Raw genomic sequence first — 19,779 nt, forward strand, 5'->3', positions numbered from 1 at the left:
TTCACTAATGGGCCCCGAGGACATGATGATGAATGGAAACTCAAAGCGTGACCCAAACGGCCGGGTGGAACCAACTATGGTCTTGTCAAGTTTGTTCCTTCCATACAACAGATCTTTTAAAGATGTTGACCTTTTTAAAAGCTGCCAGTGACTTAGGCCATCTATTATCTTTTCTTCATGGCTTTTAGTGAAGTCAAAGATTTCACAATTAGGAAACAATGTTGGAAAAATGTAATCTCATTGCCTTTCCTTCATGTTTTTGTCTCAAATTTATTACAATAAAAAAATCACATCTTTTTAAAAGATATTTAACGGTTATGATGCTGTGTATTCACTGTCTGCCACAGTGCTGTTCAGTTAAATAAACTGGATAAAAATGGGCTGCCAATCTGTTGATTTGCTAAGACTTTTTGAACACTAAGTAAATCAATGAAATGTTTTTTTAAGCTGCTGTTGGATAACTAAGCACCCCTGCCATGTTAGAAGTGTATTTTTTCTTTGAAATATTCATCTATTTAGCTTTGTTATGCTGTGAGATTTGTCAAGAGGGTGACTAAAACGTGGAGAATTCCTCAACAATGTAGGTCACACACAAGAGGAACACTCTCTGTGGTGCCACACCAGAGAAAAGCTTTGTCATTTTTTTTAATTTACCCCATCCTCTGGAGGGAAATAGATTTGCATAATCAGGGTATTCACTGTCAGACTTTTGAAAGCATATCATGTTTATTCTCTAACCTATTAGTCATTAAGCACAAAGACAAACTACCAAATAAGCTTGTCTTTAACAAGCACTCTTGAGTTTGCTTGGCATGGCTCATCACTTAGGTGGAACACCTTCGATGTGAAACTGTTGGAAAAATATAATCTCATTGCCTTTTTTCCACAACTGTTGTCGAGGATTTACACCAACACGAATGGATGTTTATCATCGCAAGAGCTGAAGCTTATGCACTCTTCTGATTCCTTTCAACATAAATACACTTGCCTGTGGGCAAAGGAGCAGCTTCTCCTCACTGCTCTGTAGAAGAAAAGATATTCCTTGCTCAGTGTTTGTGCCTCCCCCACCTCTCCTCTGAGCCGGATCCCCACCACACGTAGCCAGCACCACACAGTCTTGGCGAATGCTTTTGTTTCTGCCAAGATGAGCGGAGGTAGCCTCATAGATCCCCATTTCAGGCTTTGGGCCAAGACCGTGTGTTGAACACGGTGGGCCCCCGGCAGTCGTGCACGGTGATGACAAATGTGGATGGCAAGCAGGGGGGAAAACCTTGAGAACGGGCAGAGAGATAAGGCCATGTGAGAGCTCTTGTTTATTGTGGGAGCAATTTTGTCTTGAGAGTTCTGACATTCTGATTGATGAGTTTTGACGAAATGTATATTTTTTCCCATTTGTTGGCAGGTTTTAAACACCCGCATCTTTCGCGTGCATTTCATCATATTAGTTTCTGCTTCCAGATGATGTTTGTCTCTGGAATTTTCATCCCCTACATTTGGGTTGGCAATTACGTGCCTGCGTCCCTACGTTCATTTGCTGTGTTGAGTGGAAACTCTGAGGCACAACTGTTTAGCAGACTCCTGGCCTTCCATTTCCCACACCCTTCAGGCCCCCTTGGAGACTTCAAGGTCAGGAAAGGGCTCGGACTGAGATTCATTGCTTGGGAAGTTCCTTCTCTGTCGCAAGTGGTTGCAGAGAGCCACTCTCTCCTTTTACAGTCCTGCTTGTAGTCATCTGCCGGTATCGATTCGAGTTCCAATCCGTCATGGGGACTCTTGATTTCCGCAGCTTTGGACTGTTCATCAGATGACAAATGCCTCCAGTGGATTAAGTAAGTGGAGTAGTTTTGAAATTCGGATGTTGAAAGTTCTGGCTGAGCAGCACAAGACCTCACCAGCATGTTGAACTGCCCGACAGCTGAGCATGCAAGCCTTGTGTGTGTGTGTGTGTGTGGTTGTTTGTGTGTAAATTTTAGGGGGTCAGGTTAAAGCGAAGGGGTGGCTGGCCTTTAAAGGTCCAGTGGAACAAAAGTTATGTAGGCAGCTGCCATCCTGCTGCCAGCAGCTCATGATCCAAATGGAAGATGTACTCTCACACATGTGTGTAAGGGATAGATTGGCGTGCAGACGAGGATCTGACACACTGAGCTGGATGCCTGTAGTTGCTCCCGTCACTCTCAGGCCACACACATGCTCATGTGTACACAGAAAGTTCCTGTTTCTATCCAGTCATCTTCCAAAAACACAAAGAAATGGAAAAAAAATTGTAACATTTTTTTTTGCTCTAGAACTTAAAAATGCATAAACTCTTTAAGCAAGTTACTGTGTCATAGCTCTACTAATTTGAAACTTCTGAAATGAAATATGACTTAAGTGTCTTAATGATATTTAATATATTTTGACCAATTGTTAAATGCAGAACTAATAAATACAAGTTTCTAAGTAAATTGGCTTAATAATGTTTTAAGAGTTTATCAACTGGTTCCCTGTTTGCCTTCATGGACACTGATGAATTGGTGGCAGTTGCTGAAGGCATATTAGGACAGAGGGCGGCCTGGGAGGGGTTTACCGGTGAGACGGGAGGAGATTAATGTGCTGTGTGACTGTGATGGATGGTGGCCAAGAAGAGGGGGGCTAACAAGAAGCAGGAACGGCAGAGGATGGGGTTTTGCTGGTGGCGTGGGGTGTCCGGTAAGAGGAGTAATTTGGGCCGTCCAGAGTGAGGCGTTTCACCAGCAGTTGTCACCTCAGCAGTTGGTGGGAGAGTAGCACATGTGCTGCTCTGACTTGGACCGTTTTTTTATTTATCTTTTTCTATTTGGGACGGTGTTTCTGTGATCTTTGATTTTTAATATTTTATATTTGGACCATTAGAAAAAAAACTATCCTCTATCCTGGAACTGGACAACCCGTATTTCTGTTTTGTCCCAGCTGGTCCATTCTTTGTCGGTAAGACAGACTCTTATGTGGGTTTCACCTCATTGTTTTGAACTGAGATAAACCGGGCCTCACCTAAATCCATGTAAACAAAACTGTTCTCTAAAATAAAAGTTTACAGTCCATGGCAGGGATGATACACTCTCTGCTCCTTTTCAGTTGTTTTGAAGTTCTTAGAGACTCTTAGAAATATGTTAAGTTCTGCCTTTGCTTATCAGTCCCTCGGGGGTGTCAGTGGTGTGGTGGGCTGCTGGCGCCCTTGAGGACTTTATGAGGCAGATAGTATGGAGTTTGAGGTGACTAACTGTGTGGCCTGTTGAACATCGTCAGCCACCGAGCTGACACCGACCCTGGCCTCAAATCCACTGAGGAGCAGAGATCACAAGCTCTTGTTGTGATTTATCGGTGAATGCTTGAGTTTCTGTGTGGCTTGTAATGTCTCGCATGTTCCTTTTTTGATCAATATTGTTATGTACCAGCAATGTCTTTGGTACTTGTTTAGCTTTGACTGTTCTTTGAATGTTTTCACATATAAGAGAGCTGAAATAGACATATGTGTTTTCTGTGGTTGAATGCTAATGCCACTTGAATAGATGAAGCTGTTTATACTTTGACACTATCAAAGAAATATGTCTTCAGAACTCTGTTGGTTGTTATTGATCTTTGCATGCCAGGTTAACAATTTATTAAACTGTACGGGGCTGTTAAATATTTCCATTAAATGTTTCACTTTATTAGACAAATTTAAATATTAGACAAAGATGACCTGACTAAATACAAAATGACATTTTAAAAATATTATTCACTGTACAAGGATCAATAGGCTAAACCAACCTGACCTACATAAAGGATTAGTCACACCCTACACCTAATAACCGGTTGTGCCACCCTTGGTGGCAACAGTCATTAAGCATTTAGAATAACTGGCAAGGAGTTTTTCCTTTAGCTGTGGAAGGAGCACATGAGCACATTTGAGTCTTTTCAAGCATGAGCTGCCTGTTTAAGATCATGATAGCATCTCAGTTTGATTTAAGGCAAATTTGAAACCTTAGTTTATGTTTTTCCTGGAGCCATTTAGAGATTGGACTTGTTGGTGTTTTCCAATCATGGTGCCAAATAGTCCAAGTGAGCTAGTGCTTAAGGTCACAAATGTTCTTCTCCAGGTTTGACAACTAGAAATGCTGAGGTGGTTTTACACTCTGTGTGACAGGCCACACCTTCCAAATATTCTACTTGGAAGGTAGATCACATTATTTTTGGGAATGTGAGGGAAGCCTTTGGGTTCTTATGGATCACTAGTAGCTTTGACCTTCACTGCAGCAAGTGAGACATGCAGTTTCTTAGATGTTCTGGATTCTTTTGTGACCTGCAGGATGGGTCATCAATGTGCTCTTGGATCAATCTTGGTGGACTTGGCACCACTCACTGTGCCAAGTCACTGTGGATCCATGGAGTTTTGAAGACACAGACATGGCTTTATGGGGCTCTCCACACTGTTTTTCTTCCAAATTCTATTCAGATCAGGCTAGGATGTGTTCCTTTTGTAGGTCTTTTGCCATACTTTCTGTTTTAGTAATCACTGTTGGGAAAGGTTGGTGAAATTGAACTCAACTTTTCAATCTTGTTAATCTTTAATAAAATATTTAACATGAATGAGTGGAGGTGTGGGCAGGGATAATTAACAAATAAAATCACACCTTGCAATTGTAATGTTTTACTTATTTTTCTTTATTAACGTTAGTTTGAAGATCTGAAGTATTTCAGTGTGAAAAAGAAGCAAAAGCTGAAGAAATCACAGGATTGTGTTCTCCATTTATCTTTTGAAAGGTGAAATTTGAATTAATGCTGGCATAATATAAGGGAATAGCTTTTCTTTTATATTATGTGTTCTTGAGCTGCCTTATTTCCTGTGTGTTTTTTAAACTACTCTGTGTGGACAGACTTGTGGGTCTCCAAGCAGCTGCTAGACAGTTGTTTTGAAGTGTGTCTTGACAACAAAGCCACCCTGGATGGTTCTCTTGTGGCCAGATTAAAGGATTCCTCTTTGCTGAAAGATGTCATACCTGAAAATTCAAAAAGCACATATCATGATTAAGATCTTTTTTTGTTTCCGTCTTTAAAACCCCCAAAAAACAGAAAATGTTCTCATCAGAGAACGTTAGTATGTCAGAAGATGTTTGTGTATGCACCAGAGCGGCTCCCAACATACTTGCACAGTCTGCATTTCACAACTAATGACGGATAAAGTTCAGGAAACATTTGTGATAAACATGACAAATATGCAGGTACTGCTGTTCTGGCCAAAACGTCAACATTCCTCCTCCCACTCACCTGCATACATGAAAATAAACCCGATAGTACTCTAGATAAAAAGCTATTTTTAAAGACGTCATTGGGTAGTCCTCATCTTGCCTGTCTGGCTTTTGTAGAAGGCGTCCAACATGAGAGCACGTTCAGCCGGTAATGGCATACCTTTGTGCGGGTGTTCCCTTTTTCATAAAGTGTCACCATTGATGTCATTGATCTTTTGTATTGACTGCATTTCTGTTCGTCACTAGACTGTTTTTGTGCTGCTTGAGATTCATAGGTAATGGAAAAAGTTGTAGTTGAGAAAAACTGAGAAGGTGTTTGTCCTTAAGAGACAGATCACAGGGAGCAACAATGACCCAAATATTAAGTTTCACATATGACTTCCATTATATTTTCATGTCAGAAGCATTTTTTGATTTATAGTTCAAAGTAAATATAATTTTTTTTTTACCTTTGATTTATTATGCATTTAGTTAGGATTCTCAGACACATGCATGTATGATGTGCATCCAGAACATATGGCTATGAAGCATTAGTTAGGAAATGTTTGTGTCGTTAAAATATGATTTGGGCTGTTGAAAAAAGGAAGTTAAAATACAAACTGTAGGTGTAAAGTAATATTTCTATTGCTTGAAAGTTCTTTGCAAATTTAAGAAAATGGATTTAAACCGCACTTGTCCCAGACATTTGGTCTTGGAACTTTGACACAGTCCATCAAAATGTGAGAACTTCATCCTAAATAATATTTTAAAAATTAACCCTAATTCTCAGTTTGGACATCTTTATATGATTCTGCTGGCGCGTAAGACCACAACTGACCAATTGATGAATTCCCCAAGTGCAATCAACTACAGGTGCAATTCAAACATTTCATTTCGGAGGTACTTCAGGCATTTGTATTGTTTTTAGAATTTTGTATTGCCAGTACTTAAATATATTTTGGCTTTCGATGAGGTCATTTTAAGCAATAAATCTACATACTTTACCTCTGTTTACTCCAAATTACAGCATGTTTGCTTGTACTGCTCTTTGTTATCCCCCTCTATTGTTCCACTTTCTCCTCAAATCAGCTCATGTTTCAGGGAAAGGTGTGTGGTTGAGTATGTTTTGTTGTGTTCACCTTTACCTGTGTTGACTATGCGGTTTGACCTGTCAGGTTACACCACGACTGGAGAAGTGACAAAGTCTCTGAGGCCAAAAAATAAAAACATAAATAATCACAGGTAACGACTGAGGAAGTATGATCTGGCCTGTGAACCAATGTCTTCTGCATGTTTTTTTCAGTCTCTGGACAAAATAAACCTTTGTGTGCACTAAAATGCATGAGGTATTATCAGGTGTTTCTGTTGCATAATTGCCAGAGGCTGTGAAAACAAACAACAGATCGGTGACAGTAAGCGCACCCTGTGTTTTCAGTGTGTGAGGGTAGGTTTGTAGGTTTTTCTTGCCTTTACTTGCAGATGTTTGTGTATGTGCTGGGGGTTGGGAGCACTGAAGTATTGATATTGGGCCCAGCAGCGCGGGTGTAATTCACCAGCCGAGAGGCACAGATCTCCTTACTGCCCCTCCCATCCCATCCCATCTCAACCCTTCACCCAAACCACCATCACCGCCACCTCTGAAGTGCTGCCCTTGCAGTGCACCAGCCCACCTCTCCAAAGTCCTACCCATGATTGGTTAGAAGGAAGAGAGGGAATGAGAGATCATATTCCACTGCCAGGATTGGCAGCATAAATGTACGAGCATAATCACAATCCTTAGCCAGGCCTCAGATGTCAGGCCAGCAGCTTCTCTCCCTCCGTGGTTTTTCCACAATGCCGTGCCTTCGCTCCACCTGCTGGAGCTCCTACCACCGACTCAACCATAGAGTTTTGTTGTTATTGCAAACATGCCTACTTGGTGACCTGAAGCTCAAGTGTGGTGTGAACTGTGTCCAACGGCCGTCCGGGAACATGAGGCAACAGGCTGTAAATATCATACAGCTGGCGCTGGCAGAACACCCTCAAGGTTGGGCCACAAACTGAGCCTCACTGGGTCAAATGAGGGTTTTCAGCATGCTTGCAACATAGTATAGTATATGCACTTTAAGCTCAACCTCATGGACTGTGACTCAGTCAGCATCAAATCCATTAACGTGTCTTTTTGTTTCTTCATCTTTTGAAAAGATAATTACTCAATATGCTTTTGCAGGATTTTAAAGAAAAAGGATCTATTCATCATAACTAGTAAAACCATAACCTTGTATTCCTGCTCATTTCATTTCATGTGAAGTCGCTGGGAGCTTGTGGTTGCATTATTTGTCTTATGTTTTCTCCATCCTGTCAGACCTGTTTGATTGAAAACTGAGTTATGAATTATTATTGGTGAAGTATTGATTCTCCCAACCCCAGACTAGGCTGAGGTAGAGATCAGTCATTTTCACTCTCTGCTGCAGAGGTCATGGCTTCAGCTGCTTCATCCAGACGATATGCCCTCTTCTTGAAATATGAATCCCTGAACTAGTTGCATATTGCTTCTGTAATATTTTTTCCAGCAAGGCCTGACATTTGATATGGACATTTAGCTTACATAATTTCTTCATATCTAATTCTGTGCAATGCAATCAATTATTCCAAAGTTCATTAATTGGACACTTTTCTACGCTTGGCTTAAATGCTATATGAAGTGTATTGCACTTTAGATTGATGTTGTTTCTCTTACAGAAACAGTTGGCCTTTAGGAAAATACACTACATTAAATTTTGCAAGTTGATTGAACATTATCTTGGAAATAACTGGTACTATTCAATAAATGCATTGATTGGAAACATTTTATTACTTTGACTTGAAATTAGGCTTCAAAATATTCTCTAGACATGTCCACTTCAATAAACGGTTTCAAATGACACAATAAGCAGCTTTGTGAAGAAGGGGTTTTTAACTAATTTCAGACATATGGCAGGTGTGTCTCAGTTTACATTCTGTGTGATGTCTAGATGAGAGGTTTTAAGACACTAAAGTTGTTGCATTTTGTAAGTGAAACTTAAGCAATTTGATTTTGGATCAACATAAGAGTGATGCACCAATCAAGTGACCATTTTACCCTTCATTGTCTCGGACTGGTTAATTTTGCAGTGCATTAAATTCATTAAATGTGAATATCCCACTCATTTCAATCTACAAACATATTAACTGAGAGTTTAACTTTGAGTTTTTTAAGCCTAAATTAGCTCTTTATTTATCTTGTGATCTCTAGATTGATTTTATTTACTGATTATTTTTTGAAACCTTGTTTCTCAGCTCAGTTGGTGGAACAGAAATGCACGAGGAATGAATTTCAGATTGTTTCCATTAAGCAGTAAAGAACCAGATTTATAAGTGTGGTTATAAACTGAGATCGGGTGCCATGCAGCGTGCATTAAAGGTGGTGCCAGTTGTGGTTTGCTTGGGCAGATGTTGGTTATCACTGCTGAGCTAAAAAAAAACATGAGATTTCCTTCTCACTGGTTCCCTGTTGTGGCAGCGCTGCCTTCACCAGCACCTTTCTTCCCCTCAAATACCAGGCCGCTGTTATCTCTGTGCTCCAGGCTGCTCCAATAACACTTAACACAGTCTGGGTAGCCAAGGATGGACATTCAGGAAGCTCCACATACACCTAAACACACACACACACACACATAACAGGACAGATAGCAGGGTCAGGATTAACCACATTACTGAGCAATCCAATTTTAACCAGTTATTAAATGGAACCACCAATAACACAACTTTTTAATAGAGTAGTCTGACTTTTATCAGTCTATAACAATTTCTGTTTTTTCTCAAGGCAGACCAATTCTAAATGTAGCTCTTAAGGACTTTGGCACATTCAAACTACTTTGGGTAAACTTTTTTTGATTCAGTCGAAGAAGCACTGAGCATAAAAGAAGTCGATGTGTTGTGGCTCCTTGATAGAGCTGGTAGTTTTAAATCCACTAGAAAATTAAGAGATTACAAGATTATTAGAGCTTTCCTAAACTTGTGCATCAAAGTGCTTTCAAAAATGTGATATGTTGATGCACTTTTGGCCAAAAAAGAGAGTTATTTTAGTTATTGATGTATTTATTGATTATCAATCACTATTCAGAAGGGTTGCGATAGGCGTGGTAGGTGCATCACACATGATGACATTACCAAATTGACAAAAAAAATAAAATAAAATAGTCTCTTTTTCTAAAAAGCAGTTCAGAGAACATTATTCAGAGAACAGTTTTGGTAAAGTTACTTTGATATACTTATAAAAATACAAAGTAACTATTAGGTGTTTCCAGTGGTAGACTGAGAAAATCCTTCACAAAGCAAAACCAAAGTGAGTTAAAAACATTTTTAGTTAAAAATGTTACTCTTCTCAAGGTATCCCTCATTACTTTCTTCAGTATGTTACCATTTCATGTCCTTGAGGGCTTACATACAGAGCTTCATCGTCAGCTGATTACATCACATCTTGCCCTTCTGTGCAGGCCAGCAGAATGCTGCACTGACGCAGAGCGCGTCTAGCCCAAACACCCTGTTCTCCCCTGCTGTATTTAGTGGTTTTGTTTATGTGTGTGTTTGTGTGTGTGTCATGACTCAATCACAGCTCTGTGCTCCTTCTCTGCAGCTCCTGACACATTCAGCCCTCAGCAGAAACATCTGAGGCGATGTATCGGTAATATTGAGGGCAGCTTCAGCCTGCAGGACATCCAGGCAGGTTGTCAAAGGGAAGGTCACTAGTTCACAAACTGTGACTGGTTGGGAAAAATCTGGCTGACGTGCCCTTTGGCAAATCACTTAACCCCTGATCGGCCTATCGCCACAACAGATTTTCTTTATCAGTTGAAAAGACTGGTTGAACTGGGAACCTTTCAGATGCAGAACTGCATGGATTGAAGCACGTTGTTGCATCGTATATAAACATTTAAAATTAGACTATTTCCCTTTATTTCACTTTTTGATAGAATGTTATATAACAACATTGTCTTAACTCAGAGGCTTCTGTAGAGCCGCTGTAATACAGTCCGCTACAGGAGATTCTTTGTCCCCACAGCATCATCATCTACAGACCCATTCAATGAATTAGAATATTAGTGAAAAATCTATTTATTTCAGGAACTTTGTCAGTAAATAAAACACATTATATAGATTAAATACATACATATATGTTTGAAAGCCTTTATTTCTGTTAGTTATGATCATTTTCCACTTATAGCTTATGAAATCAATAGAAAACATTTCTAATACAAAAATATAGCTTTAGTTAAAAGTATGTTTAATGTCTACTTAGAGGTTGTCAAATTTCAAAAGGTACTTTTAATCTGATAAATGAGCTTAATCGGAACACATAGTCTAATTTTATCAATATGACTGTGCAAACACTGAATACATTTAAATTACAGTTAATGTCCCTCTGGGATTAATATTTTTTTATTTTTAATTGAATTGCAATTTTAATAGTATTTATGCAATTAGACCAAGCGCAGGTTGTCTTTGACGTTTTGTCCACATCAAATTTTTATTCTCAAAATTAAATGGCAGACCGGAAATTGTTCAAGTTACATCTCAGTTCTCTGTCTCCAACAAGAGTTTGTCTCTTGAATTTTTCCCCACTTATTTCCCTTTTCAGTGGCAATAAAAAAAAGAACAGTTTTCTGTAACTTCTCATTGTTTGACTGCATGGACTGATTACCTTTACAGAATATCTAATCTACTTCATATCTACTTCATACCTCGTAAGTAGCTGATACCAAAACATCATGTGAGAATTAAGCTAAATACCTCCAGTGCCTCCAGTGTTTGAGAAACAAAGCTGTAACGCATTTGGGTGTTCCCCAGGGTTCTAATCTAGGCCCATTGTAGGCTCCTAATTATCAGCATTTATCTTTTCCCTGTCCAAAGCCTTTCTGCTGTTCCTGCAGCGAGGCAGCAGAGACACTCCAGGCTCTCTGCTTCCCAGGCGAGAGCAAAGACTCTGCCTGACATCAGACATGGGAAGCGAAAAGCAGCAGCAGCGTGAAGGGTAAAAGGTCGAAACTTGACCACCCCAGGCAGATAAAGCAGCCTTTTCATGTGTGATCGGACCGCCGCCTGAAGACAAATCCCTCAGTTCGCTGCCTTTGAACTTCACGGCAAACGGAGCGAGTCCCTCACCCGCACGGCCGTTAACAAGCGCCGCGAGAGACTCTGAACTCACCTTGTTATTATTTTGCTCAAATATGTGTCCATTTTTACCCCTCTTTCATTTGATGCTGAATGAAATAAAATGGATGACCCACATGTTAGGAACGTTTGTTCTTTCTGGAGGGACACTAACGAGGAGATCCAGATAGAATTCATTAACCTTAGCTGAACTCTACCGAGCCTGAGCCAATCAAACGGCACAAGATGAACAGAAAGGTAAAATATTCATCTCCTGCAGCTCACTGTAGATGTTCCTTCGGTTCTCCTTCGAAGTTTGCCTGATACAGCAATCATAACACTCATAACACCTTCTTCCTGCCTCCCTCCACTCTTTACCATCAGTGCATAATTCATAAACATCTTATCTAAGCCTAGCCAATTGCCTTCTCTCTGAATGAGCATGCAGCGCGGCGCCCACAGCTTCACAAAAGGAATGTCAGTCTCATGACAGACAGTTTCGAGTTCTTTGTTTCAGGAGAATGGATGTAAATAGAGGGCGTTCTTCTGCTGCAGCTCCCCCAGGTAGAGGCAGAGCAAACAACGCCGAGGAGCCGCTGTTGTGTCTGTGCTCGCTGCTTTCCAGAGGCTTCAGCTGTGCCATGCTGCCGCTTGGCTGTGTGTGTGTTTGCGTGTGTGTGTGTGATAGAGAGTGTATAAACAGTCTGTATGCATATATAGATTGCTATATTTAAATCTGAACTACAAATAGTAGTAACAGGGCCTGAAACAGTCTATGCCTCTGTTGCCGTTTGTGGGTCTCTGCTGTCTCATTCATTCAAGAGCGGGTATGAATCTCATGAACACTTTGGGCTTCTTCAATGCTTTATGCTTCTGATAATTAGAATTTATAATGTGTTCTGTTTTCAATCTGCCATCATGGAACATCTCAGAACAGCCATAATTCATGGTTATTTAGATGGTTGCATAGATTAGACAAATATTTTTCTCTGTTGTTTTTATTTCTGGAATTAGGTCAGTGTTCATTTTAGTTAATAAAGCATAATGCTGTTTCATTGGTCGACATATTTATGAATTGTCAAACGCATGGTTGGAGAAATGCCCTTTCATTTTATTTTGCAGACTTACAATTTCTTCGCTCTGAGGTCTTATTTATTTTTTAAACAATGTGGCAGAGATGGTTGTATATTGAACACACTGGATCAGTTTTAGAAAAGTTTTCTTTCACACAAACCCGCTGAAAATGCTCCTGACATTTATTTTAAACATGCCAAACCCGTAGGGGGCAGCGTAGCGCAAAGTTAAAACCAATCACATTGCTTCAAAACAACCACGACTTCCCGTTAGGACTTAAACGCGGGAACAGAAGGTTGATTTGAGTGGACAGATATATCGGTAGTTTGAACTACTTTTAAATAGCGTATGAAATATTTAAAACAAGACATTATCCATTGGGAATCATGTTAAAGCAAGTATATTTATATATTGGAGCATTATTTGTCGCAGACTATAATGCGAGGGACTTTAAATCTTTGTTTTCCAATGTACACACACAAATACTGAGGTTTTTTTTTTTTTTTATTCCACTTTGGTTGGAGTTTTTAGAAATAATTTTTAGTGATTCAAAATTTGTTTTTGTGTGGATTAAAGGCCAAAACATATAAAAATGTTTCAGTTTTCTCAAATATTTGGCTACGCGTCAGGGTAATTTTTCAGAAAAAAAGTCTGTATCGGAGAGAAGAACTTCCATCCATTCAGGATTTGCAGCCATCCTGATGCAGAGAGTTAAACAGTTTTCTGTAGAGAAATTATGATCCAAAAAGACTGTTTAGAAAACGGGAAATGTGCAGCATCCATAGACTCTTTTGTTGTGGCTCTGATTGGGGAATCACATTTGGCGTGTCAGGCGACCCAGGCTGGGCAGCCGGTAGCCGTGGGCGACCAGCAGATCAGTGATGTGGCGGTGATGCCTCTAATGAAGCTGACACAGCACAGCCTCCCTCCTCGCAGACCCCCAAGCGCTTCGTGCTCTGCATGAAGCACCACAACAGATCCACCCCAGTCTACCCTCCAATTCAACCAAATCTTCCTCTGATCTGATGTTTTCTCAAATGTGTTGTTATGTCATTTATTATATGTTGCGTTAAGGCAAAGTGAGGGCTTGTAGTAGCCGAATTGGGTCACTATATACAAACACAGCCTCTATCTGCCCTTTTGCGTCTCCCTCCCTCAGTCTGATGAATGCCTTTATGTTGTTTTCCAGGAGCTGCCCAGCTGAGGTGAAGGGGAGGGCAGAAGATCCCAGCGGAGTGTTCATGACCTGCCCGCAAAAACAGGACCATGATCTGAGGATGGTGTTGGATGCATAGAACCCCATCTTCCTCTCCTCCTTGTCCCTCTTTTTTTTGTTTTTCAGTTTTTTTCAGTCTGAACTGAAAAGCCTCTCTGCTCAGGTGCTTTAGACAGAGTCAGGGTTAACAGGTCAAACTGAAAGCAAGTAAGCATCTACAGAGGAGGAACTACATCCACAGCCATCTGTGACCTCACTCATTTCCATATCCTCCCTCCTCCTCCCATCGCAACGCCAGAACCATGGGGAGGAAAAAGATCCAGATTCAGAGGATCACTGATGAACGCAACAGACAGGTTTGTGATGATGAAATGAGCCGGTGTTCAAATTCTAACCAAACTGCTTGCTAATATCTTAAACTGATGCAGTCAAGAAAAGATGCAATGCAGTTTGTCTTTCAGTCCAGTAATCCAGCCTTTAGAGAAACCACTAACACCAAATTGCTCTTTATGGGTGTTTATGGACGGGGAAAAGAAAATCAAGCCTTGCTGGAGAAAAGTCATCTGGCAGATGGATGCATGTATTGCTTACTGCAGCTAAACACACACAGCTGAGGTTCCTTTTCTTTATTTAAGAAAATGTAGTTGATGTAATTATCTTGCTCCCTTTAATCTTATTCCCATTAATCTGTTTGCAATTTTAAAAGTTTGAAACGGCTCCTAAATTAACACATATGGTACCTTGTAAATTTATTCACACCCTTTAATTTTTTTTGTCATTTGATATGGCCAGAAACATTTACTGACACCTTACATGTCAGAACAACACAAAGTAGTGCCTAGCTGTAAAGTAGATGGAAAATCTGCAAATCCTGAACCGGAAAATGGTTGGGCTCCACTGTACTTAGATTCAGAAGAAATAAGTTGGTAAAACATAAAGGTTGAGCCCAAATCTGCCAGGATTATGAATAGTCTGGGGTTTAATTGTGGCTACATTTCTGGAAGTCGGTGTGTAATAATATGTTTCAATGGTTTTTCAAGACTACCCAATGTAGGGCATAAAAACACACAAGTTTCCGGACTAAAAGTCACTCCAGAGTATATCTCATTTGATTTTAATACTGCAGACGGTGAAGTGTGCAGCAGGGTAATAGAGAAGTGATTATGCCAAAAAAGCCCCCATGTGAAGTCGTATGTTCGCCTCTTTGGCAACAACCAGGTTGTGGAAACCTACCTGCACCACACATAAGCCTTGCAGCACATTATTAAGCAGCTAGGTTGCATTCAACTTTTCTCACATCTCCAGACAGTAATATTTGCATCCTTGATTCATGTGTGTCAGTATGAATTAATATTTAATGTGTCAGTTAAAAAATACATCATAAAGTCATAAGTCGCTGGACCAGCCAGATGGTGAGAAAAACAGACTTCTAGTCCAGAAATTACAGAACTGTAATTGCAGTGGTTTCACAGCTTATGGCATGATTTACTATAGATGTTGTAATCTACAGGCTGATGCCTGGAAACTGGTTGGTGTTCATATCGATCGGCTGCATCCAGTAACCAGCGGATCACTTTCAGATAAATCTAACACAGAGCAGATCACATTACCTCCTCTGACCCTCAGTCATATGACTCTGCAGACATGTTTTGTAGGACTCTTTGAATACACCTTTTGATGCAGCAGCTTACCTCTTCACCTCATCTTGCACCCACCTAAAACAACAGAAATTATCAAAAAGCATAAAATTGCCCCAGTGCCTCGTTACATCAGTGGCATTGTCAGAGAAGATGAAAGGGTAAATGATCCATCTAAAATGAGTCAACTGGTAAATGGGCTTTGCTCCATTGAACAGATTGAGTAATGGATTTGACGTGCCCACCTTCGAAACCAGAGAGAGAGGGGAAGGGAATGAATAAAAAATGGAGAGAGAAGAGAGAGAGTGGAAGCATTTAGATTTTAAAGTCAATGTAAGGTTTAGAATATGAATCAAGTTAATATTTCTAAAAAAGAGGGAAAAGAGCTTCTGTAACCAATTTCTCTTGAAGGATGTTGGTTTGTTTCTCGTCTATGAAAGAGATGGGTAATAAAGTTTGCATTTGTATCACATAGTGACTTGTTTGTCAGTAATTGCATACCCTGTGTGGTAATGTATGATCATGGCAATAAAGAGCAGAAAATAAGGCTGAACAGAGCCAAAACCATACTTGCATTTCACAGCTTTATTTCTGTTTATCTGATGTTTTTCACCCACAGTGACCTAAACAGCTGAACAGGATTTTATTCTGTCGTTGACATTTAGTTGGTGAAGTGAAACATAGTGTAGAGCTGCTAAAGAAAGGAGTATTTTTATATCCTGTCTCCCTGTTGCTTCATCTAATGAACAGCGCAGCTTCTGAAAGGAAATCAAATGAATTTTTTGGAGAACATGCAGCCCGTCACCCTCCTACATGTTGATTCGGAGATGCTGCCATAAGCTCCACAAAATAAACAGCATTCAGAGTGTGGGCCCCAGCTGGAAACATGACAGCATCTCAAATACCACGTTTCTTATTATGACAAAGACAGAAGCGAGAACAGAGAACAGAACTGGTAACGTTCAAATCCCCTGATGGATTTTTATTTTTCAGATTTTTGGATGTAATTTTGGATCAAATAGTGGACTTTTAGTTTTCATTGTGACACATTTTAACAAGAAAACCTAAGAGAAATAATCTGCTACAATGTTTATCCATGAGACTGATAAAGAACAGCAAAATGTACATTAAATCTGTGCGCAATGAGATATTTAATGTGGAAAAAAAAACGATGATCTTTTGGACAAATTAGAACAGATTTACTAAAGAACAAATTAGAATGCATCTTCAATCCAGAGAAATGGGATTGATTAGCTCTGGCACCAACTTAATATCATGTGAATGTATACACAAATGTAGCAAGATCATCTCAGTAACAACCAAAGCAATCTTGCAAGAACAGTGCCAATTAGTATGGGGTTACAGAACAGCTAGACCTCATGGTAATCATGTGTGGGTAATTTAAGGATAAGAGATGCTTTTTTGTTGTAATATGACAACTATAATAGGCTGTAGGTCCAAAGGTTACCGTCTATTCTACTTATTAAGTTGCTTGAAAATGGTGCAGACTTGAATGTCTGCTTGTTCTGTCTTGATGGCAGATAAGTTTATTTGACCATCTAACCTTTCTAGCTCGTAAATAAGATGGTGGATTTCAATTTAGAAGCCTAATAGTCAGGAAAAGCAAAAAAACAAAAATAAAAGCAGTCCTAACATGTCTTCTGTGTTAGGATTCCCAAAAGTATTCACACTCCTTAAGCCTTCTTACCATTTGTCATCTTAGAAACCACAAGCCTTAATGTATTAAGGATGTAAGTATTGCATAAGTTTTAAGTGAAATGTGAGAAGTAAATGGTTTGACTCTTTCCTTCACACAACATAGGTGATCTGGTCGTGATCCATGTAGCCTGGAAGAATTGCAGGGGATTTGATTGACATTCACGTTCCAAGATCACAAGAACCCTGGGCTATATTAGAATAGTTTAGTTCAAAGGATACTCATGTGTTGGAGTGGCTCAGTCAAAGTCCAGACCTAAATCCAACACAGAAATTCTCCTTCCTGTCTAACAATGGACAAAGTTGTCAATCCTTATATGTCCAAAGATAACAACAAACCCCAAATTATTGATTCAAATAGACTCTATTTTTTGTTTTCCATTATCTTTCCACTTGTTCTGATTTAGTGTCCAAGGTTTTGGTTCAATTATGATAAAATGTATATTTGTGCATATTTGTAAAATTTTAATTTTTAAGTATATGAATTCATATACAAGTTACTGTGCATTCAGGCAATCATTTAAAGGCAATCTTAAAATGTAATCTAAAATGCAAAAAGAAAATGACTTACTAGAACTTTGCTGTGAAAAGGTCAATATCTTAATATTTTGTGAACCTCTAGTGAAATTTATTAGGAAAATGAAACAATCTGTGGTCAAACGCATAAGGTTATTTAAACTGTTAAGACCAAATGTGTAGTCTGTGAACTGTGAGTGAGCAAACAAAAAAACGGGGTTTTGGCTGCCGGAAAGAGCGAGGAGAGGTTGCGGTTGTCTGTGGTGGTTTTCTCATCCATCTGCCACACAGCCACAAACCTCGCCAAGACACACAAACTCCAACGTGCGCGCACACACACACACACACAAATCAAACCTCTAGCTCCCTTTCTCTCCTTTCTTTTCTCACTATTGATGTCTTATTCTTCAGTTGCTATTGGTTACCTCGCTATTCTGCTCTTAATGTCAATTACCTCCAGCTTGTTTAGTCTTTGTGGTGAACATCAGGACTGAAGATTAGGGCCAAAGTCACTACCATCCTGTCCACTTTCTTCTAGAAGAAGAAGAAGTGAACAGAGAAACGAGGACTTTTGCTGGGATGTTTTGACTAATTTTGTTTGTTTTCCATGCTGGTGGGTGACCTTATAATTTGTTAGGGGAGCAGTTGTTGTTTGCGGCGGCTTGTCTCTTCATCACCAACCATTCTTGTCATCCTGCAGAGCCGTAATTTCCTTCGTTTCCAGCCTCGCCACATAATTTATCTACTCCTTCTGTGTGCGAGCAAGAGAGAGAGAAAGGAAGAGGAAAAGGGGGGCATATGTAGATGGGTAGAAAGATAAAGATGACACAGTGGGGGGGCGAGAGAGGTAAGATGATGGTAGCAATGTGTGATGAGGTGGGAAATGAGTGGGGCAGATGGGAGGAGGGAGTCGGTTGCCCATGGATACGACCCCGATATAATTTGATTTGTGGCAGCAGGAAGCAATGAGTGAGCTAACACGAAAAGGAGTGTGGTTGGGGGTGGGGGGTGCAGAGGATGTGGAAAATACTGACAGAGGAGAGGAAGAGAAAACGAGGGCGAGGAAATAAGAGGAGCAAAAGAGACGAGCGGCTTAAACATGTCAGGTGCTGAGGCAGGAAGGAGCACGAGACGAAAGGGATGGAGGGATCACAGGGGGAGGAAGATGGAGACACTGAAGGTCTCGCATGGCTTCGTCTCTCATCCTCAGTGATCATATCTTGTTTGCACTTTTCATTTCTTCTTTCTCTCCATACTCAATTAATTTCAATTACAGTTTCAGTTCAGAACTATTGTTCCAGGATAGCAGTGTGGAGTGTGTGTCAGTGCAGGCAGACTGATATCACCATAGTGTGTTCAGTTAGTGCTGTAACTGTGGTGCAATGGAAGAAAGGACCTCACTGGCCTTGGAGTCTATTGGTGATTGCAAATGTCAGAATAACTATTTAATAGCTGTTTCTCTCATTGTTAAAGCTGCTACACAAACAGTGATACGTCATGCATTGATGCTTCTTGAATAAGTACTTTGGCTTCAGACTCTCAAAGATCTGTTGTTGAAGCCTTCTTTAAGAGTAGGAGGAACTTTCACTGTAAGAAACTAAAAAAACACAAAACAATTGCAAATGGAAGTGCAATAGTTTTATCTTGTTAAAACTATTGCAAAAAACATGAGAACACTTTCTACTAAAAGCCACAAGAACATCCATCCAAGGCCAAGATTCAAACTACAACCTTCTTGTTGTAATTCAACGGTGCTCCACAGAAATATGCATTTTCATAATGAATCTAACGATATTGTTACCTAACTGAAAACCTTAGTTTATCTAGAGCCATTTATTTATTAACCATCTCCTCCCATGTTTTTGTACTTGGGTAATAGTTAACTTACTACAAATGAAGGAATTGTTATTAATCACTAATAATGAGGCTTTTAAACAGAAAAGGAAAAGAATATCAAGAGACAGGAATTAACTGATGATGAAAAGGATTTCCTAACAAGGTTTATTTGCTCATACGTAATTAATAGTTAACCTAACATGAACCAACTAACCCTTTACTATTATCTAAAATGCTATTTAATTCTGAAATTATGTTTTCTGGTAATATGTTCACCTGGAAAAAAATAGATGAAACCTTGTAAATTGCAGATTTTTCTGTTGAATATGACACTAAAAAATTTCTGAAAAATTGACACATGTTCAGTCTTTTTTTTTTTAGAGCAACTTATAAAATATTTGAAAGAAAA

General features: G+C 39.7%; 1 protein-coding gene across 12 annotated transcripts in view; it reads left to right on the plus strand.

The window, feature by feature from the left end:
* The window catches only part of mef2d (myocyte enhancer factor 2d), a 116,349-nt gene that overhangs the window by 31,354 nt on the left and 65,216 nt on the right, over nt 1-19,779 (plus strand). For 11 of the 12 annotated variants that reach the window (XM_028011033.1, XM_028011017.1, XM_028011039.1 and 8 more), the window contains exon 2: nt 13,639-14,021. In XM_028011033.1, coding sequence (XP_027866834.1) covers nt 13,968-14,021 — 54 coding nt within the window. In that variant the 5' untranslated portion in view covers nt 13,639-13,967. Of the gene's footprint in view, nt 1-2,676; nt 2,947-13,638; nt 14,022-19,779 lie in introns of those variants that run through there. The other variant, XM_028011026.1, reaches the window with a different exon arrangement.

This window comes from Xiphophorus couchianus, chromosome 3 (genome assembly GCF_001444195.1).
Source record: "Xiphophorus couchianus chromosome 3, X_couchianus-1.0, whole genome shotgun sequence".
Classification (NCBI taxonomy): domain Eukaryota; kingdom Metazoa; phylum Chordata; class Actinopteri; order Cyprinodontiformes; family Poeciliidae; genus Xiphophorus; species Xiphophorus couchianus.